General features: G+C 41.9%; 1 protein-coding gene across 1 annotated transcript in view; it reads right to left on the bottom strand.

Annotated features, from left to right (window-relative positions):
- The window catches only part of SMG1 (SMG1 nonsense mediated mRNA decay associated PI3K related kinase), a 119,919-nt gene that overhangs the window by 88,689 nt on the left and 8,117 nt on the right, over nucleotides 1-23,113 (bottom strand). Inside the window, 2 exon segments of the mRNA XM_037911357.2 lie at nucleotides 3,949-4,104; nucleotides 9,153-9,316. Coding sequence (XP_037767285.1) covers nucleotides 3,949-4,104; nucleotides 9,153-9,316 — 320 coding nt within the window.

Here is a 23,113-nt window from a genome sequence, read left to right as displayed (position 1 = left end):
CCTACATCAGGTTTGCATGATAAGAAAGACTATTGCTCTTCTTCTTTTGATCTTCAGTGAGATCTCTGGTTCTGAAGAAAAAAGTAAACATGGACAAGAGCTCCCTTGGTCCTAACTGAGAGTGGCTACTGCTCCATGTTTTAGTCTCGTGGGTAAAAATACAAAAAGAAGAATTGTAGTTTTGCTTGGACGCCCTTAGGTCTGAAAGCCAACCAATTTTACTACTAATACTAAGACAGGAAGTGGCAACTCCAATCCATAAAATTCATCCGTTCTTTGCTTAGCCAGCCAACTGTGATGGTGTTCTCTTGAATGAGGGAGTTCAGATGGATAGTAGTTTTTCTTACCCTGTTTAAAGGGGAATGTAGGGCTCCTTCTGGAAGACTGGTTGGCTAGATTTTCCCTGCTGTTTAAGACACATGGAGCATGAGAAAGATTACGGTTAGTCATCAATGACTACTAGATCAATGGTTTGAGACCATTGTGGATTGTCACTCTTTGTTCTGGTAAACTATTAATTGGTCATTTCACCCTAGGAGACCACGCTCCTTGTACTATTCTGGTTGGGAAAGGTGCTTCCCAACCTTCCAGACAGGTATCGATTGTTGTAGCTGCCCTGCCTGGTTTAAAAAAGAATTAAAAGGCATTTGAGAATCCATTTCTCATCGGCCATTAGTTCAGAGTCTTAAAACTTTGAGGAAGATAGGTGATTGGGCATCTTTATGAAAAGAAAATGGCAAGGAAAACTTGACGCAGTCTAATGTACATCTTGTTTCTGGCCAGCATGTCTATACATCCCCAAAAGCTCAAAGAATTTCAAAAAGGCTTTTGGAGAACATGTTACTTCCTCATTGTAATTTCTTCCTTGGAACTGAGCACAATGTATTCAACTTTACTATAGCCATGTAGACGGAATTCATTTTCCTTTTCTCTTGGCTTATCTGGAAGTCATGGTCTTAAGAAATGGGAAAGCACACCATATATCTAGTGAGGAGTGTTGAAGGAACCACAGTCAGCTCCTGGTGTTGCTAATGCAAGAGCTGGAATTTCTTCCATGAAATTCCCACTCTAGGAACTGGAATCCCTGCTACAAGAAGATCACTCTAATTTGAGAAACCTTTGGCTGCTGGACTTATTTGGCAGCTGCTCTGCAAAGATTACCTGCCATTGTCCCATACATGGCTGAGCTATAGAGATAGGAGAGCAGGCTGCAAGGGCACTGTAATGACTCATCTGAAAACAGAAAATCACCAATCTCTGACCGACTGTGGAAGAAAGGAGAGGAACGGGATGAGTAGTTTTGCTCAAAGTTTTCTTTTGCCTTGTCAGCCAATTTCTGTAGCATTTGGGTTGCAGAGAAACAGGTCACCAGAGCCTTAGAGAGAAACTACTTTTCTGAAATGCACTCTGTACTAGTTATACTATAGTTAGGAATAAGAATATAAGCACTCTTTAGTAACTAATTAGAAATGTCTTGAATAAGGCAGTGCTAAACTTGCGCAGAGGGATTTCTGTCACCAGTTGCAGCTCTGGAGGTAGGAGCAAACTGGCAGGCTCTTCAGTTTTAACTTGTAGATCTAAAGTTAACAGAAATAACTAAACCTGTAGTAATTAAATCTTCATCTCTTGACTTCCTGGTGTCTCATCTTGTGTGTCTATCCTTTTGTTTGTAATCTCTTCAGAGCAAGAACTGTACATTTATTTCTCAATTAAAATGCAGTTGTGCTGTTTTATATACAAAAAGAAACGACAATATGAAACTGCAAAAAAAAAAAAAAAAAAAAGACAGTTTACTGTTTTAGATAGACGTACTTCATTTCTCCATGAAAAAGTCTTCCAGTTTATAATTCTGTTAAAAACAGCTTTCTTTCAATTTGATTAATAAATGAAATATTGACCTTTATTACATAATAAAATGTTGAGACTGCCAGTTAGTTGAGCCTAAATCATAGGCTGAAAACCAAGTCAGAAAGACAAAATGAACACAAAGTTGCAAAGCAAAGCGTTAAACACAGGACACCTGCAAAAGACTTTCTGTTTGCAAAATAGGGAAGTTTCTGCAACATGCTAATTACCCCTCATACTAAGACAACCTCCATATTTAAACAACTGTAAAGAAACCACATTCAGATCATGGCAAACAAAGAAATTAAAAATAAAATCCTACCACAAAAAAATTATTCTATATTTCAAAGGAGACACCAAGTTTCAACATAACTTGCTAAGAGATTACACCACCAATTAGTGAACTCTCCCCAATAAAAAGTTGCCCTCAAACTGTTGAGTCCAAAGACAGATGAAATACGAACAGATGTGTACTAGTCACAGATGGTTATTTTTAAATTTCGTTCTTTAAAGACTGTAGTTTTTGCACTTTAAGAAGCAACTTAGAGATGTGGCTTGCTCAAGGGAAACATACATACTATTAAGAATATTCTGCTAATACTGAAAAATATTCTCTCTTCTCACCCCTAAATTCTATTGCTAGAGACATGAGACTTAAAACAGGGACAGCTATTAGTCATTCATCTACTTATGGCTCATCTGAAGAGATCAGAAAGGGCAGGACATTTTTGTTGTTAAGGAACTAGACTGGGACTCAGGAGGTCTAGGTTTAATTCCTGGCTCTGCCACAAAATCTCTATTTGAATAAGTCAGTCTGTGTCCCCGTTTTCTAATCTGTAAAATGGAGATAGTATTCTTCTCTCACAGCTTTTGTCTGTCTTGCCTAGAGTAGACTAAACTATCTGGGGCAAGGACTGTCCATTACTATTTGTTTATAAATTGCATAGCACAGTCAATTTTGGTGGAGGCCTTTAGGAACCACTAATTACACCTCTACCCCGCTATAACGCAGTCCTCGGGAGCCTAAAAGTCTTACTGTCTTATAGGTGAGACCGTGTTATATCGGGGTAGGGAGAGGAAAACCAAGCTCCCCGCCTCAGCTCATCTACGCTCCGCCTCCTCCCCTGAGCCCACTGCCGCTGCTCCGCTTCTCGCCGTTCCTTCCCTTCCTCCCAGGCTTGCTGCGCCAATCAGCTGTTTGGTGCGGGAAGCCTGGAAAGAAGGTGGGAGAGAAGCGGAGCGGCGGCAGCAGGCTCAGGGGAGGAAGCAGAGGCGGAGCGCAGGTGACCTGGGGCAGGGAGAGGTTCCTCTGCACCCCCCCGCCCCAGCTCACCTCCGCTCTACCCCCTCCCACAAGTGCGCCGCAGCTCCTCTTCTTCCCTTCCCAGGCTTGCCACGCCAATCGCGGCAAGCCTGGGAAGGGGGAGAAGCGGAGCTATAGCGCACTCATGGGAGGGGGCGGAGCGGAGGTGAGCTGGGATGGGGGAGCCGCAGCAAGTAAAGGGGGGGGGGGGGGGAGGCTCAGAGGAACCACTTGTGGTAACATGAATTCTGATATCACAAGGTAAAGCAGCCCTGCTCCCCGGAGTGCTGCTTTACCGCGTTATATCCGAATTCATGTTATAATCGGACCGCATTATATCGGAGTAGAGGTGTAATTATAACAATCAGCTGTTGTTGGACTAAGTAACACAACTGTAGTTAGTGTTTATGAGTTCATTTAGTCATAAAACAAATCCTATTTTCATGCAAACACCGTTCAAATTAAACCATCATAAAAATAAGGCTGAAGATCTGTTCAACTTCACATAGGAAGTCTCTGATGCAGCGGGAGCAGAGCCCATGACTGATTCCCATCTTGCTCTTATCACTAAGTAGACCACGCTCCTCACTTTAGAAGATAAATTGAGCTGTCAAATTAGAGAGTCATATTTTGATGTTCTCTTTTTCCCATGTAACAATATAGCCAAAACATTTGTTTTTAAATTGTGTATTTTTCCCCAAATATTTTTAATCTGCAGTCAACCTATCTTTGGAAGTTTACAATTTTACACTTCAAAATAATTTACTGTTATTCTTCCTGTAAACACACAGCATTCTTACCCTGTGATTTCCTCATGTCTTTTGTGGCTAAAGCACGATTTCCATGCTGAACACTGGTAAAATCAGGGTTGGTCACATTGTTAACTCTCAGCTCTTGCCCCACCGACTTCCGACCATAAGTATTTTCCCCAGATCCTCCATTGACATTGTAGCCACCTGGGAAAAAATTGGTTTGAAATCAGAATGTTATTGCGTTGTCTATTTAGTACCGCATTATACCAATGTAATAAAGTGTTTAAATAATTAAAAGGCTTCCAGTTTTAATTATGAATAAAATTGAATTTGTTATTTCGCTTGATTTTAGACTTTCATATGCAAAAGTGCTTTGCTAGGCCCTTTGAGTTTCTGGGTCACCTGTTCAGATTAAATTAAAGGGACACTATCAAACTGAAATTAGAGTTAAAAAAAAAATCGAAGTTCAATTTTCAAAATAATACATATGTTTGAGTTTTTTAAAATCCCTTAAAAAGATTAAGGGTGTTATTTATGCTTAGAGAGGTCTTCTGGGTGGGCCCGAGTGTAAACAGGCTTAGGGCCCACCCATCCTCTGTGCACTTACCCACCTGTTCCTTGCTGCCTGCTTATTTCCAGTCCCAGACCTGCTGCTGCTATTAACAGGTAAACATTATCTTGTACACTCTGGGAAATGGTGAAAACACACTGAGAGGAAGTTCTCTAGTTTCAGTCATAAAGATGTTAGGGGTTATTTGTAGCAATAGCCAGTAAAAAAAATTCCAGGTAGAAATGCTTAAAAGGGACATTGTCAATTTGAAAAATTGCATGCGTCAACAAATATCCTCACTCACACATGGTGTACTAACAAATCTATTATTTGGAAAAACATTTTTAAATTTGGAACAGAGTCTATTCCAGGCGTTCTCAAATTAGGGGTCTTGACTCCTCAGGGGGTCACAAGGTAATGTGGGGATTGCGAGCCGTCAGCCTCCATCCCCAAACACCATTTCACATCCAGCATTTATAACAGTATTGAATATTTTTTTTAAGTATTTCTAATGTGTAAGGGGGGGGAGGGGAGGGTCGCATTCAGAAGCTTGCTGACCAATACAAAAAACTGAGAACCACTGGTCCACTCTAAGTGCACAATATATACTTAAACTGGAAACACTTCCACTAACAGTTAAATAAAATTTAAAATGCTGTCACGGCCTTAAATTCTAAAAGCCTTTCTGAACTAACACATTTTTCCCTAATGGATCATGTTCCTTAAAAACCTGCACATTTCCAGGCTATACAAGCCCTGGAAGTTAATTAGATACTGATTCACCATTGATCAGCCAACCCAGAAGAAAGGATGGTCTCTTGTGCATGACCTCCCCAGTGCCCTGCAGCGCCTCCTCATGGTACTGCACAGCCCAGTGGTGTTCATACTGTCCTATGGTGACAGCCAAATGCCACTGCCATCCTGAAAGAACCAGTTCTCTGAGAATTTACATAGTGAATGGAAGAAACCTTCTGCTCCATCATGTCTCCTGCAGCACTTTGTGTGGTGGACTTCCCTCTGCCCATCTCTCCGCAGGATTGCCAATTTGTACAGGGTAAAGAATAGTCTATTGGGCCTTCACAATCCTTTGTCTGATTGGCAAGAACTCAATCTTGAAGCTCAGACATGGAAAGAAAATTTCAGGCCATGCAGGTAGCCTTTTAACATTTCTTCCCTACCTGACCCCTCCAGTCAGTCAACCATGGAAGAACTCATCTAGATTTTTTGACACAAGATCACCAATGGTTGATAAGCCCTCTCTCAGCAACACCACTTCCAGAAGCCAAACTGCCTCACAATATAAGGAAGATGAAAAAGAAATATGACTATTACCCAGACCATCTTCCAGCAGCCATAGCAGTTGCTTGGAACAGGTATGTCTTTTAAAGCTGCAGGAATTAGGAAATTTAAAAACTGAAGTCCAAATGATGTTGAGATGCAGTGGACCCAAAGAGCAATTATAAAGCTTCTCTCCAAGAGCAGTGCATCTGAGATGTTAATGGAAATTTCACCATTCCCTCAGGACCCCACAAATTTCTGTACAGAGACCTATAACTTCCTTACTTTGAAATTATGTACAGTATATTATGTAATTAACTGGAAAATTATAGTAAAGGATAATCTTTTATTATGTATTTTTACTTGATCTACAACTTCTCTCTCATTTTTTTCAGTTCAGACAGAAAGAATATATGTCATCAAGGCTTTTTTGCCACAAGTAAAGCAACACTCCACTCTGGAGTTTCCTTGTTTGCTGAAGGCAGTTTTAAGAGAAATAACAGATGCAAAACCTGCAGATGTATCTCCACTGGATTTACGGCTCATTACAACAATCTGTAAACTACTAACCCTCTTTTGTCCTATGACTCTAAAGATGTTAACAGCTCACTTCACCTTGAATGGTCTCTTGCACCACAGGTTACTCCTTATCTGTCCCCCCCTTTTATTTAGCTGTGACACTGCATACCTTCCCCAGATCTGAATAAGAGCTGTGTATAAGCTTGAAAGTTGGTCTCTTTCACCACTAAAAGTTGATCTAATAAGAGATATTACCTTGTCTGTCTAATATCCTGGGACCAACATGGCTACAACAACCCTTCTTTTAATTGTTATGTTTATAATACATTTTATGGTTAAGGGACAGTATACCACAATAAAATTCAAGACTAAAAGCATGTAATTTAATTGAAGGTGACAGGTAACATCTGACTTCACACCAAACCAAAGCCACATTTAAATATCCACCTTCCAAAATATCCACTTTGTCATACAGATAAGGAGGAATGGGATATGACCGGGGGGGGGGGCGGGGCGGGGAGGATGGGGACGGGACGGACACGGACAGAGTGTGGCACATGGAGCTGCTGGGGGGTCATATAGACTGGGGTTCAGAAGGGCTAGTGGTGGGGGGGGGGAGGGGGAGAGACTCGAGCACCGGCACAGGAGCTAGTGGGGTGATAGTATTGAGGCGGTGCTGAATGAGAGTGGGGGTGCAGGGACACATGGGGGATAGGAGAAGAGTGGTGGCTGAGTGAAGGCGCCGGGACACAGATGACGGGGACAGATGTGCCTGACTGAATGGGAGAGGCTAGGGGCTGGCCACGGTCTGCATGAGGGAGGCTCACTGACTCCCTTACACCCCAACCCACCCCCAAAAAGCGTTCCATACGTCTCCCATCCACACCCAACAACCCTCCAAGTTCACACCTAGGGTTCTTCCCAGCAATTATTTCCCTCTCCCTCAGCTCCTCTGTTACCCTGACTCCCCCAAGCCTTTGCACTGCTTCTGAGGGGTGCAGGAAATATGTTCCTACACTGTAGTTTAAATGAATTATTACTCAACATTCTGTGTTAATATGCCTAGTAAGGAATCTATTTGTCAAAAAATATTTCCTGAATCTTTTTTGTCATCTGTATTGTTACAGACATACTTGCTGACAGGTATTTTGAAATAAATTACCAAAATAATTGGCGCTCACATGATTATATTGTGTTATTCTGACAAATAAAATATGCAGAATTTTACAATATTGTCCATATAATTTTTAATATTTTGGTGCAAAATTCCACCAGGAGTAATTAAATATGTTAATATTACAGTGTTGTTCATTTTATAAGAAACATGCAGACAACATTGTGTGCAATGGTGGAAATTTAGTATACAGGGGAATAGCTTGCTGCTGTGAAAGGTTGTGGAATGAACTTCCAGTACCCTCACAATCAAATGTAATGTTGCCTGCCTACAACAGGGAAGAAAAGAGGAAATGTACGCTTCCCCTCCTTGACAAACACCACCTCCTAGACTGTTGCTCAAGAGTGGTGTAACCTCTCAAATCTTGTTACAGGATTGAAACATTCCACCAATGGCAGTCCAATGATCACTACTGAGTCAAAATTGTGAATGAATAGAAACAATCCATTTGTGACAATTATCTGTCTACAGGCTATTAGTTTGACTATTTCTTGGACAAAACAGAACTTATTCTGATCAGGTTAAATATACATGTACTAGTTCACACACAAGCAGCCACAAGTACCTGGACCTCTATAGGCAGACTCAGTGGAGAGAAGTCTGTAATGTAGACATACCCAAAAACACCACTAGTGCAAAGACCAGAGCAAAAAACAAAGCTAGACAGAAATATGGATTTCTTGTCATCATAAAATGCGAGTTCCTTTAGTGGATAAAATAAGAATGTGGAGGTATGTATCCTTTAAGTCTACTAGAATGAAATACTTCCCAAGCCTTATGACCAAAATCAGTGTGTTTGGTCATTTCCACAGTATAGACTTTCACAAAGAAAACTGCAAAACTATGATTTTTCAGAACTTACGGCGGGGGGGAGAGGGGAGAATCATGGACTTTTCTAACTCAGACCCTTTCCTACTAGGGAATTTTTAGTGCACACAGCAGAGTCCACGCCTGCTAGTTACTGCACAACACTGGTGGGTTTTAGAATTCAAATTACTCTAGCGCACGTTGCTGTGCTGCGTAGACAAGCTGTTAGAATCTAGAGAACCTTCCCAATCAGAAAACAGCTATAAAGTTGAAGACGACAAATGTCACTTTTTTATATAGATATAGGAACATACTTCATACTTTCTCCAAGCACCATGAAGTGTTTTATCTACCAACTTCATAATACTGTGGGATAAATAGATATCACACCAATTTTATAATAAAGGTAAGCTGAGGCAGAAAGAAGTTAAACAATCTGCTCAAGATTACAGCGAGCGGCAAAGTACAGACTAGATCCCAGAAGTAAACTCCAAATCCACTGCTAGGATCACTAGAAAAATAGTGATTCCCATAACAGATCAGACCTATGGTCCATCTATTTTAGTAACCTACTGCCAACAGCAACCAGTACCAGGTATTTCAGAGGAAGGAGCCAGAAAGCCATAGCAGACAATTATGGAATAACAGAACCACAGCAAAGTTTCTTTCTAATCAGTCAATTAATATCTGTTTTTTTATTTTATATAATGCAACTCTGGATTTTCTCATTATCCATATCAAACGTCTAATATTTTTTGAATCTTGCTATGTTTTAGACTCAGTTATATCTTGTGGCAATCAATTTCACAGATTAACTACGCTTTATGTAAAGACAATCCCTTTTATCAATTTTAAGTTTTCTGCCTTTCAGGGTTTTTTTGGATATCCCCTGGTGCTTTACACATGAAACAGAAATCCATATACCTTTTTCTTCATTCTGTATGTCAGTGTGGACTCTGATATCATCGTGTCTTTGTCGAGACACCACAGCTGAATTTGAGGGTTGTAATCCATAGGAGGCAGAGCTGCCCCGGTCTCTGGATGCAGGGTATTTTAAACTGTCTTGATCAGCTGATGCACTGTCAGATCTACAAAAAGAAAATTATTTTTATGTAAGAGTACACTAAAAGAGGGATTCACATTTATGAACACAGCTCACATTCAAAAACAATCCAATAATCTTCTTAGAAAGAAAAATAAGGCTACACTGTATACCCTAGCTGCTTTTAGAAGAAGCAAGCACCTTAAACTTGTGCCTTGACTCAGAACTGAGTAAGCATAGTAACAGAACACAAAGGTAATGTGTTCTAGCGGGTCAATGCCCTGCTGTAAGAACTACGGTCAAGTTCTCAGACTTGGATGGACTGCATGGAATGTCAGATCTTGATCAATTTGGCAAGAAAGAAGAGATGGACAAAAAGAGAAAAGCAGACTGAGCTCTCTGTCACACACACACATACCCACCCAAGCCAGGAACAAACACCATGTAGTTAACTGTGGAGGAACTAAGAACTGCTCCAAGGTAATTCCTCCCTGTAAGCAGACATATTGTTTGTGATAAGCTACATAATACTGAGATGAGATTTAAAGGGAAAGTGACTGTGGAAGAATTAAACCTGCAAAGTAAGAACTGTTACCCTTTTCAAGGGTCAGGAAATTACAAATGACTTTTCAGGCAATTCCTTTGCAGAATGAAGTTTAATTCTGATGTCCCAGAATTGGAGATTTTAAAAAACCAAATCATAAGACTATCACACTAATACGTCTCAAAATAATTATATAAGAATTTTTACCAAATATTTTCAGTACCTCTCAAGTATAATGCAAAAGTATAGCAGCAAGTTTAACGTTAGGAAGTTATTTAGCATACACAGGATAACTACAAAACAAGAAACTGGGAAAAGACTATAAAGGTGCATTACTTTCATTAAGTGTGTTGGATATACTTTATGTCATGCTAAATAACTTTGTGGGGGGAGTGACAAACCGAAACATCATTCATTTTCTCCCCATATATGTCAAGTGAATTTGACTTTGAATGCTGTAACTTGATTTAATATTCTGAAGTTATTGGTTTTGCATATCCAAGTCCAGTATCTTAAGTTAATTAAGACCAGACTCTTAAATGCTTCCTTATAAGTAGCATTGGAGGTTTTAGGTTAAATCCAGTAAAACTATATCCAACAAAAATGATTTTTATACAACACACTGAATGATACCTGAGTTTACATTGCTGAAAATTATTCACAGAGGGGGCTGTTCAGCAAGCCACAAAGATCTCCCATACTCATTATGAGCTTTGTTTATATTTAATAAATCAAGAAAAAAAATGATAGTCTAATTTTTCTACTCTTAAATATAAACCCCCCAAAAAATCAGAAGAGAAAATACGACAAATCCTCAATGGTCTTCCAATAAAAACGAAACAGGTCACCGTGGTAAGAGCTAAGAGGCAAATTCAAAACAGTGGAATTAAATACACTTTGCAGGCAAAAAGGTTACCAAACCAAGAAATAGTAAGAGATTTATTTCTTCAACCATTTCTTAAAGATGCCCTCAAAGATCAGCTTCCCAATCTATAAAACAATAACAGTCCTGAGGGTTAGTGCTTGTCAAGCACTTTGCAGGTGAAAAACCACTAAAAATATTATTGGGGTGTCATAAATATAAAGGGAAGGGTAAACCCCTTTGAAATCCCTCCTGGCCAGGGGAAAGCTCCTCTCACCTGTAAAGGGTTAAGAAGCTAAAGGTAACTTTGCTGGCACCTGACCAAAATGACCAATGAGGAGACAAGATACTTTCAAAAGCTGGGAGGAGGGAGAGAAACAAAGGGTCTGTGTGTCTGTCTACATTCTGTCTTTGCCGGGGATAGACCAGGAATGGAGTCTTAGAACTTTTAGTAAGTAATCTAGCTAGGTACGTGTTAGATTATGATTTCTTTAAATGGCTGAGAAAAGAACTATGCTGAATAGAATAACTATTTCTGTCTGTGTATCTTTTTTGTAACTTAAGGTTTTGCCTAGAGGGGTTCTCTATGTTTTGAATCTAATTACCCTGTAAGGTATCTACCATCCTGATTTTACAGGGGGGATTTCTTTATTTCTATTTACTTCTATTTTTATTAAAAGTCTTCTTGTAAGAAAACTGAATGCTTTTTCATTGTTCTCAGATCCAAGGGTTTGGGTCTGTGGTCACCTATGCAAATTGGTGAGGCTTTTTATCCAACATTTCCCAGGAAAGGGGGGGGTGCAAGTGTTGGGAGGATTGTTCATTGTTCTTAGGATCCAAGGGTCTGGGTCTGTAGTCACCTAGGCAAATTGGTGAGGCTTTTTACCAAACCTTGTCCAGGAAGTGGGGTGCAAGGTTTTGGGAAGTATTTTGGGGGGAAAGACGCGTCCAAACAGCTCTTCCCCAGTAACCAGTATTAGTTTGGTGGTGGTAGCGGCCAATCCAAGGACAAAGGGTGGAATATTTTGTACCTTGGGGAAGTTTTGACCTAAGCTGGTAAAGATAAGCTTAGGAGGTTTTTCATGCAGGTCCCCACATCTGTACCCTAGAGTTCAGAGTGGGGGAGGAACCTTGACATGGGGATTTAAAAAAAAAAACAAAAAAAAACATCTGTTTTCCTGAATTCCCCAATGCCCACCCCAAATTACAATTTTGTCCCCAGTCTACAGACTCAAGTAGCTAAGAGTTCCAATTAATACTTTCCTATTGCAACATAGACAGATGTCCCTTAGGCCCAAATCGTGATCCAACAGGGAAAGCCTGAATAAAAGACTTTGCTCATGAGAACTAACTGTGGGCTGTGAACATGCCCACACAACTGGACTACAGTCACTACTACAGCATATGGTATTAAGTAACAAATGAAGCCCATTTTATGACACATGTATCTGTATCATACTCCAACTCCACTTACATGGCCCTTGCACGTTTTCTCCCTCCAGGGTAAACTGTAGAAATTTCTAGTTCACGCTCAGGGAGATGGAGAATGTCCCATATAGCGTGTCTGCTGTCTCAGCCACCCAATGCAACAGAGCAGCAGATTTTCAATTGCTTTGAGCTTAAACACCCAAAAGTTTCATAACAGTTGGCTCCTCTGATAACCATGGCCTTCCAGTACAGTACACTGTACTATCTCGTACTGTCAAAATGGGTCAAATTTGGGGTAGCATGGACACAATCAGACAGTATTGGCCTCTGGAAGCTATCCCAGAGTGCTCCATTGCGACCGCTCTGAACAGCACTCTCAACTCAGATGCACTGGCCAGGTAGACAGGAAAAGGCCCGCGAACCTTTGAATTTCATTCCTGTTTGACCAGCGAGGCAGGCGGCAGGTGAGTGCAGAGCTCATCAGCAGAGGTGACCATGATGGAGTCCCAGAATCGCAAAAGAGCTCCAGCATGGACCGAACAGGAGGTACAGGATCTGATCGCTGTATGGGGAGAGGAATCCGTGCTATCAGAACTCTGTTCCAGTTTTCAAAATGCCAAAACATTTGTCAAAATCTCCCTGGCCATGAAGGACAGAGGCCATAACAGGGACCCGACGCAGTGCTGCCTGAAAGTTAAGGAGCTGAGGCAAGCCTACCAGAAAACCAGAGAGGCGAACCACCGCTCTGGGTCACAGCCCCAAACATGCCGCTTCTATGATGAGCTGCATGCCATTCTAGGGGGTTCAGCCACCACTACCCTAACCGTGTTGTTTGACTCCTTCAATGGAGATGGAGGCAACATGGAAGCAGGTTTTGGGGATGAGGAAGATGAAGATGATGAGGTTGTAGACAGCTCACAGCAAGCAAGCAGAGAAACCGGTTTTCCCGACAGTCAGGAACTGTTTCTCACCCTGGACCTGGAACCAGTACCCCCCAAACTCACCCAAGGCTGCCTCCCGGACCTGGCAGGCAGAGAAAGGACCTCTGGTGAGTGTACCTTCTTAAATAGTATACATGGTTTAAAAGCAAGCGTGTTTAATGATTAATTTGCCCTGGCATTCGCGGCCAGTACAGCTACTGGAAAGGTCTGTTAATGTATCTGAGGATGGAGCGGAAATCCTCCAGGGACATCTCCATAAAGCTCTCCGGGATGTACTCCCAAAGCCTTATCAAAAGGTTTCTGGGGAGGGCAGCCTTATTCCGTCCACCATGGTAGGACGCTTTAGCACACCAGGCCAGTAGCACGTAGTCAGGAATCATTGCAGAACAAAGCATTACAGCGTATGTTTGCTGGCATTCAAACAACATCCGTTCTTTATCTCTCTGTGTTATCCTCAGGAGAGTGATATCATTCATGGTCACCTGGTTGAAATAGGGTGCTTTTCTTAAGGGGACATTCAGAGGTGCCCGTTCCTGCTGGGCTGTTTGCCTGCGGCTGAACAGAAATGTTCCCCGCTGTTAGCCATGGGGAGGGGGGAGGGGCTAGCCATGTGGTGGGGGAAGGCAAAATGCAACCTTGTAACGAAAGCACATGTGCTATGTATGTAATGTTAACAGCAAGGTTTACCATGAAAGAGTGTACCCATTGTTCTAGAAAAGGTGTCTTTTTAAATACCACTGTCCCTTTTTTTCCTCCACCAGCTGCATGTATTTCAAGGACCACAGGATCTTCTCCTTCCCAGACGCTGGCGAAGATTAGAAGGTGAAAAAAAACACACTTGCAATGAAATGTTCTCTGACCTCATGCTGACAGAGCACAGACGAATGCGTGGAGGCAGACAATGTCAGAGTGCAGGAAACTACAAAATGACTGGGAGGAGAGGCGGGCTGAAGAGAGGGCTGAAGCTGATAGGTGGCAGCAGTGTGATGAGAGGAGGCAGGATTCAATGACGAGGCTGATGAAGGATCAAACTAATATGTTCCAGCATATGGTTGAGCTGCAGGAAAGGCAGCAGGAGCACAGACCGCCGCTACAGCCCCTGTGCAAGCAACCGCCCTCCTCCCCAAGTTCCATAGCCTCCTCACCCAGATGCCCAAGAACGTGGTGGGGGGGGGGCCCCTCCGGCCACCCAGCCACTCCACCCCAGAGGATTGCCTAAGCAACAGAAGGCTGGCATTCAATAAGTTTTAAAGTGCTGTGTGGCCTTGTCCTTCCCTCTTCCACCACCCCTTCCAAGCTACCTTGGCAGTTATCCCCCTATTTGTGTGATGAATTAACAAAGAACGCATGAATGTGAAGCAACAATGACTTTATTGCCTCTGCAAGTGGTGATCGAAGGGAGCAGGGAAGGGTGGTTAGCTTACAGGGAAGTAGAGTGAACCAAGGGGGAGGGCGGTTCATCAAGGAGAAACAAACAGAACTTTCACACCATAGCCTGGCCAGTCATGAAACTGGTTTTCAAAGCTTCTCTGATGTGTACCGTGCCCTTCTGTGCTCTTCTAACTGCCCTGGTGTCTGGCTGTGCGTAACCAGCGGCCAGAAATTTGCCTCAACCTCCCACCCCGCCATAAACCTCTCCCCCTTACTCTCACAGATATTGTGGAGCACACAGCAAGCAGTAATAACTGTGGGAATATTGGTTTTCCTGAGGTCTAACCTAGTCAATAAACTGCACCAGCGCGCTTTTAAACATCCAAATACACATTCTACCACCATTCTGCACTTGCTCAGCCTGTAATTGAACAGTTCCTGACTACTGTCCAGGCTGCCCGTGTATGGCTTCATGAGCCATGGCATTAAGGGGTAGGCTGGGTTCCCAAGAATAACTATAGGCATTTCAACATCCCCAACGGTTATTTTCTGGTCTGGGAAGAAAGCCCCTTCCTGCAGCTTTTGAAACAGACCAGAGTTCCTGAAGATGCGAGCGTCATGTACCTTTCCCGGCCATCCCACGCTGATGTTGGTGAAACGTCCCTTGTGATCCACCAGTGCTTGCAGCACCATTGAAAAGTACCCCTTGCGGTTTATGTACTCGCCGGCCTGTGCTCCGGTGCCAAGATAGGGATATGGGTTCCGTCTATGGCCCCATCACAGTTAGGGAATCCCATTGCAGCAAAGCCATCCACTATGACCTGCACATTTCCCAGGCACACTACCCTTGATATCAGCAGATCTTTGATTGCGTTGGCTACTTGCATCACAGCAGCCCCCACAGTAGATCTGCCCACTCCAAATTGATTCCCGACTGACCGGTGGCTGTCTGGCGTTGCAACCTTCCACAGGGCTATTGCCACTCGCTTCTCAACTGTGAGGGCTGCTCTCATCTTGGTATTCTTGCGCCTCAGGGCGGGGGAAAGCAAGTCACAAAGTTCCATGAAAGTGCCTTTACGCATGCAAAAGTTTCGCAGCTGTTGGGAATCGTCCCAGACCGGCAACACTATGCGGTCCCACCAGCCTGTGCTGGTTTCCTGGGCCCACAATCGGTGTTCCACGGCATGAACCTACCCCATTAGCACCATGATGCCCACATTGCCAGGGCCCGTGCTTTGAGAGAAGTCTGTGTCCATGTCCTCATCACTCTCGTCACTGCGCTGATGTCACCTACTTGCCTGGTTTCGCTTTGCCAGGTTCTGGTGCTGCATATACCGCTGGATAATGCGCGTGGTGCTTAATGTGCTCATAATTGCCAAAGCGATCTGAGCGGGCTCCATGCTTCCCGTGGTATGGCATCGACATGGAAAAAAGGCGCGGAACAATTGTCAGCCGTTGCTCTGACAGAGAGAGGGGCGACTGATGACATGGCTTACAGGGAATTAAAATCAACGAAGGGGGTGGCTTTACATCAAGGAGAAACAAGAACAACTGTCACACAGAATGGCCCCCTCAAGGATTGAACTCAAAACCCTGGGTTTAGCAGGCCAATGCTCAACCCACTGAACTAACCCTCCACCCCGGTATTCCAGGCAGGACTGAATCTCCATTAAACTTTTCAAGGTGCCCCGACAGACCTCACCGAAACGACTGTCGACCGCTGATTCCACGGGGGGGGGGGAGAGAGCAAATGAATACAAAACAAATCTGGCATATTTCTTGTTTTGATCCACTCCATCTATCTTTTACATCTTTGGCTGGCAGCAGACGGCGCAGTAGGACTGCTAGCCATCCTCATCTCCTGGCTGCTCAGCAGAAGGCGGTGCAATAGGACTGCCGGCAGGACTAAAGAGAATGACCTGGTCGAGTCACTCCTATTTTAGTCCCTGTGCCCATGTCTGCCCAGATGCTCCTGACCGACCTTACCAGGGAGGCCAAGAGCACCTCGGACATGACGACGATGGTTATCAGGCCTATTGCACCGCCTGCTGCCAAAAGGCAATGAGCTGCTGCCGTGTAGCAATGCAAAAAAGCCAGCACCCAGGAGACGTACAGTGACAGTGAGCTGAGTGGGCTCCATGCTTGCCGTCGTATGGCGTCTGCACAGGTAATTCAGGAAAAAAGGTGCGAAACGATTGTCTGCCGTTGCTTTCATGCTTGACGACATGTACCCAGAACCACCTGCGACAATGTTTTTGCCCCATTCGGCATTGGGATCTCAACCCAGAATTCCAATGGACGGCAGAGACTGCAGGAACTGTGGGATAGCTAGCCTCGGCACTGTGGAAGCACTCCGCCAAGTTAATGCACTTAATGTACTGAGAGCATTTTGTGTGGGGATTCAGACAATTGACTACATAAACCGATTTCTAAAAAACCGACTTCTATAAATTCGACCTAATTTCGTAGTGTAGACATACCCTAAGTTGAGTAAAGCATTAACTGACTTCGCACTTTTAAACTCTGGGGGGTTTTGTACATCAGTTGACCTGAGAATTGCACACGTTCTTGACTAACCTCACTTCCTGAAATGTTGCCTTCTTTTAAAAAGAGTGTTTTAAAATCTTTTTATTGTGGTGAAGCCTACATGCTCTACAAGCCTGTAGATGCTTTGAGAAGTATTATGTACTATTGTGGTTCTGTGTTTGGGAGCAGAGTCTTGCAAACTAACAGAAACAAGAGATGCCGGGCAACCTGGCATAACAGCCCATCAACTGCAGAAGGGAGAGTGGCGTTTTGTTTAAATAAAAAAGCTCTTTTGCCACCATGCATCTTTCTCAAGCAAGCATTATTATCTCTTTTAAAAAGTCTGTTCCTCTCGTTTGCAATCAATGTTCTCATTTCAAACAACCATCAATTTCTGATCCTCTCTCAGCAGGCACAAAGGGGCCACTTCAATACAAGTTTTTGGTTTCCTGAGAATAGACTTAATGATTCAACTATGACCTGTCATGCTTTGAAGATGGATTCTCACACTGAAGCAAGCTTGGAATAAGAAAATTTATGCAAAAATTTATGCAATTTTCTTAGCAGTCATTTCAGTATTACTTTGTTACTTATTCAAAAAATGTGTGTTTAACTAACAGTCACACAGCCCATATTCTCTTTTTGATTTGATCTTATCAGAGTTCCATGTGTGACATCATAATATGTCACTATGGAAATTCAGCCTCTATATTTCACTGAAGGAACAAAAAGCAAGATGACTGCTGAAATCATGGCTTGTGCGTGCTTATCCAAATGTGTTTGTACAATTACTGGTAAATACTAAGAATAAAACCATAAAAATAAACCCATTTTCAATCATTAAATCATTTCAATTTAAAGTTTAAAAGCTTCTTCCTATATTAGAGTAGATGTATTTTGGAGAGAGTGCTAATCTATTTTATCCACTTTAAAACCATAACACACTTTACATAGATACTTACAAATACAGAACCTTTTCAGTGACTTGCATTTAAAAGTATACTTCCTTGACCTGTCTCCCCATTTCCTCTTTTATGATGCAATACAACTGTGCCATCAAACATCAAGCAAATTAGATATACAAAACTTGTATTCTTGCCTTTCTAAACGCATGCCTGTATTTTAAGATGGCACTTTTCTTGTTCATAAAGTAATATTTATATTTTGACTAGATTGTGCCAGGCAGATAAGTTTGAGTAATGAACATAACTCTATTAATGCCGTCTCATAAAGTCTTGTGGAACGCCGATTTTACATCGGTCACATATTTTGACATGACCTCATAAGAGAACACACACAATGTGGTGACCAAGCCATTATGCAGTGGTGCCAGTAGACCAGCTCAGTCACAAATACATGATGAGATATCAGAATAAAAATTGTGCAGTTGAAATGAGATGTGAGAAACCAAATGAAGGTGGATAACCATAACGACACTATAAGGTGTTGGATGCACTTCCACAGGGCAGTGCCAATTAGATTTTGTTTCTATATGATAAACTCATGATTAGAGAGCAGACAAAGATCACAGAATAGTATGGATAGAAGATGCATTATCAGGTAACAGAAGAGAAGCAAATCAGCATAGCTGCCTACTGAGCAATTTCCTTGCCCATACGGTGATTGTTTTTGTGTTGCACTTCGAAACTGGGAAGCTCACATTCACAAAGCAACATTCTGAATTCTCTTTCCCCACCTATCCAAAAAAAAAAGAGCAGTCCAGTTTATTAAACACTCAAATAGTCACTGCATGTTCGCAAAAGTTACTGTACTCATGTTCTAACAAATGAATAAGGAGACAGGCAGAAATCTCTTTGGAAAAGGAGTACACTTAATAGTCAGTCAAAAGTAGAGTCATTATGATTGAGGAAATACATCATCCCGTGAAGGTCAATGACCTTACAAATAGATTGGTTTCTTCCCTCCTAGATGAATATATTGATTATAGTTCCAAGTCAGTAAAAATAACCTATCATAGCAGCTGAGTGGAGATAACACTTTTAGGATGCCAGAAGGGTTTACGATTTCTATGGCCTTGTCTACAAAGAAGCAATGCACTGGCATGGCCACTTCAGATTAACTATTCTGCTATTATTTAGCTATCCCAGAATAACTGTCCTCTGTGGAAATTACTCTGGAATAAAAGTGATTTTATAGCAGATTAGTTATTCTGGAATAGCCTTGCTGGTCAAGTGTTCCATGCAGACAACCCCCAGTACCTACGTGCCCAAGGTAGCAGGGTGGATTGATTTAAATCTCCAACTGGAAGGCCTCAATTTAAATCATTAATTTTAAGCAACTTTTCCATTTGTACTTCAGTTATTTTTTAAAGAAAGGTGCATTCTGACTGGTTGATATAACCATTAAAACGTTGATTTACAACTAAATAGAGCCATTACACTAGATTTGGTACATCTTTTTGCACTATAATAAGGCTGTGTGTCTGTCACAGAGGTCATGGATTCCGTGACTTTCCATGACCTCCGCAGTAAAGCAGCGGCCGGTGTGGCTAGCTCAGGGGTTGCCTAAGCACTCGGGCAGCCCCATGCCCAGCAGCAGCAGTTTGGTTATGCGAGTGGACTCAGGGCCAGGTCAGGGGGTTGGGGTACGGGGCCAGAGCTCATGGCGGGGGCAGCGCACAGAGCTCCCCTGGCCTTCCCTTCCCCTAGGAGCTGCAGGGACATGCCAGCCACTTCCAGGGAGCTGCAGGGATCCGGGTAGGGAGCCTGCCAGACCTTCCAACCCCCCGCCCCCCAGAACCAGTGGGGTGCTAGGCCACGTGCAGCTGCCGCCCAGCCCACCCCAGCTGCGCCCCCTGACCTCCACCAGGAGCCCCAGCCCCCCGCGTGCGCCCGCCCTGCAGCACCTGCCCTACCCCAGCCCACATCCCCCCCGACACACACCTGCGGTGCCCAGCCCCAGTTTTAGTTAGGGGTATACAGTACAATGAATTTTTGTTTACGGCACGTGACCTGTGCATGACTTTTAATAAAAATACCCTTGACTAAAATGTAGCCTTAAACTATAGCATTTATTTATTTAAACAACTATTAAAAGTTTAATGTTTTCAGATTCTTATTAACTGTACATTTTTAGTATGTACTAGTATTTAGTATTAGAAGATGATGAATATATTGCTTATTTACAAGATAATTAATTTTCTATGCATGATTTGTGTCCGGATGCATTAGAAAGGTGACTAGAATTTAATTAAACACAGAAAACAGCATATAAACTGTTTTAAACAAAACAAGCCCTTAATACAGTACATGACCTATTCTGCCATATTTATAAAGCTTGATACTAAAAGTTAATTTTTTCCCCCGATTTTTTTTTTTTTATACAGAAGAGTAGCCTTTAACATACAGTTTGTCACAGAGGCTCATGGATTCAGCCTACTTATTTAAGAGATTATAATAAATTTAGGCCTAAAACAGATTTGGTACTAAATTCAAGGTTAATTTTAAACATATTTACTTTTTAAAAAAAAAATAAAATAAAATAAAAAATATTTGTTTTTAGTTTTTGGTTTGTTGGTTTTTTTTAAAAAAAAGTCAGATTTGTACCCACCTTGCAAGGCAGGCATTTTTTCCAGAGGAAGTTAATTATTAAAATATTCACCCTTAGCAGAGATTTTATAACCTGCCACAGCACAGGTGAATGACTGAACATCTAGCCTGTTTATTGGTCTGAATTAGCCAAGAGACTCTCAATGCTTAGTATTCTTCACACACCCTCTGGCATACAGCCATTCAAATTCAATCCTCTATAACTACCCACCCACAATGGTGCCAGCACCAGGATTATGTGATCCTGGTCAGTTTCACACTGTGCCAACAAAAATGACAAAATCACTACTGTGCTAGAGCACAGGGAGGTCCACCAAAGTCCTTGGGGTCAACAAGACACCAATGAAGGGTAGAAAAGAGTATGGATAACAAATGAGGTGACAATAGTAACTGACCTTTCTGATAGCTACATGTTGACAAATCAAGATGGAAACACTGAAGGAGCAGAGGAGTTATACATCCATCAGGTAGAGTGTATTTTGCCTTGAGGTAATATATGAATTTGAAAATATGCTGTCCAAAATTGAAGTTGAGGTACATTTCTAGAATGAACAATAAATCCCTATGGGTCACAGAACTGCTCTCCTTTCTCCAAAAGACGTAGAAACAAATTGGCATCGAAATCCAGTTTAAAAAAAAAAGGGGGTGGGGGTGGCAGGCTTTGATCTGCATTTCCTGCCCTGTTTGCCAAGGCTGTTTTTCAAAAGCAAGCTCCCACTTCCTGAAACCAAAGTCCAAGCACCTGAAAAATGGGAGAAAACTTCCACTGCTATTCCACCAACCCCCACATTTTAAGGAAAATGGGAAGGAAAGATTATCCCTTTCTCCCCCAATTTTTATTTCACAGAATTCAAAAGATAAACGTAGGCAACAGAGAAAAAGGCATTTTTAGTCAGAATGTTTAAAACGGTGTTTGTTGATGCCCATTTAAATACACTTAGAAATGTTGTGGTTAAAGAATCCTCCCAATGACAAGACGACAATGTCCACTTCTGTATTTGTAGTGTCTAGCACAATAAGATCCCAGAAATGACTTGGGCCTCTAGCTGTAGTAGCAGGGATGATCATAGAACATTCTGAAGAAAGGATATCTTTATTAGAAGATTCAACTCCACTGACCATTCAGTCAAGACATGGGAGATCACAATCTATTTGCTCTGAGACCTGGAAGAGGTCTTCCAGCAAAACTAGAAAAAAACCCAAGCTTGATATTTCAGTTATTTACCAAGTTATTAAAAAGGAACAAAAAACAACATCTTCTCCCTCCCACACACATCATCTTACAGGCCACTTTTATATAGAATTAATAATGTATAATACTTAAAAATCCATTGCAGGTCATTTTAAAGACTAGTAAGATTGACGACGAAAATTATTCACAACAGTTTTCATGAATGCTTAGATAACAGCACTAATGTGGCCAACAAGGATGAAATATTACATATCAATCAATTTCCGTAAAGCAATTCAGTGGACAACTGAACTGACTGATTTCAAGATTAGAAAAGCATGGCATTTGGGACAAACTACTGAAGCTGATTCAAAACAACGACGACAGAAATAGAATACTTGTTTAAAAAAAAAACAACAAAACACTTCAAGGAGGCCAGCAGTGAAGTGTGGCGTCTGAGTAATTATAGGTAAATATTCATCATATGAAGGATCTCTCTTACTGTAATTTTACTAATGTGATCACTGCTACCTCAATTCTTTCTACCTTCATTTTACACATCAAGCCTTATTGCTCTTTCTTGTCATATAAAATTAAAACATAATCCCCAATACAACAGTAAAACTGCTTGAATTAGAAAAAAGTATCTCTTCACTCTGTGTGGAATAGGAATCCTATACACTGCAATATTTAAAAAAGGGTTTCTGTGCTAGGAAGAGCATTCTACTAGGATTTTGCAGTATCTCTGTTGGGAACACGAACCACAACTATCAGTTGTTACCTCAGTAAGTTATCTTTTCAGTGCAAGCTGGTACCAAAAAGGCAATAGAGCATGTACACAGTAAATGGACTTGTGCAGGTAACTCTCTGTATACTACACTACATGCTTACGTTATCTCTATACAAGTTTGAATCCTTGACATAATTAGCTTAAAAGCTCTGTATATTAGAACAGAAAATCTTGAAATCCATGTGCCACACTTGAAAAGAAACTGAAAAAGCCACACAAGAACTTGTAACTTGCAGAAAAACTAACAATGTTTATGGATTGCATAAAAGAAACTGCTCCATGAACATTACATGAAACCAACAGAACATCAAATAGGAGATCCTGATCAAATTAATTATAATATGCTTTGATTCTTTGCTACATACAACACTGAAACATTCAGAATATTCTGTGACTTCCAGTCTATCAAGGTTGATGACTTCTCATCTGCTCTCAGTCCTCACCTCCCTTTTTATCCACTGATATCGTGGCTGATTCTCTCCATGGTTCATTCCCCTCCACACCTTGACTCTTTTGCAAGACCCATCCTGTCCATCTGCAGCCTTGGCTCAGTCACAACATCCACTTCCTTCTGCTCCCACACAGCAGAGCATCTCTGGCAAAAAGCCTGTAATCAAGCTAACTTCCTTCACTACAAATGC

This window comes from Chelonia mydas, chromosome 10 (genome assembly GCF_015237465.2).
Source record: "Chelonia mydas isolate rCheMyd1 chromosome 10, rCheMyd1.pri.v2, whole genome shotgun sequence".
In the NCBI taxonomy this organism is placed as follows: domain Eukaryota; kingdom Metazoa; phylum Chordata; order Testudines; family Cheloniidae; genus Chelonia; species Chelonia mydas.
This window is presented reverse-complemented; position numbering and strand designations above follow the sequence as displayed.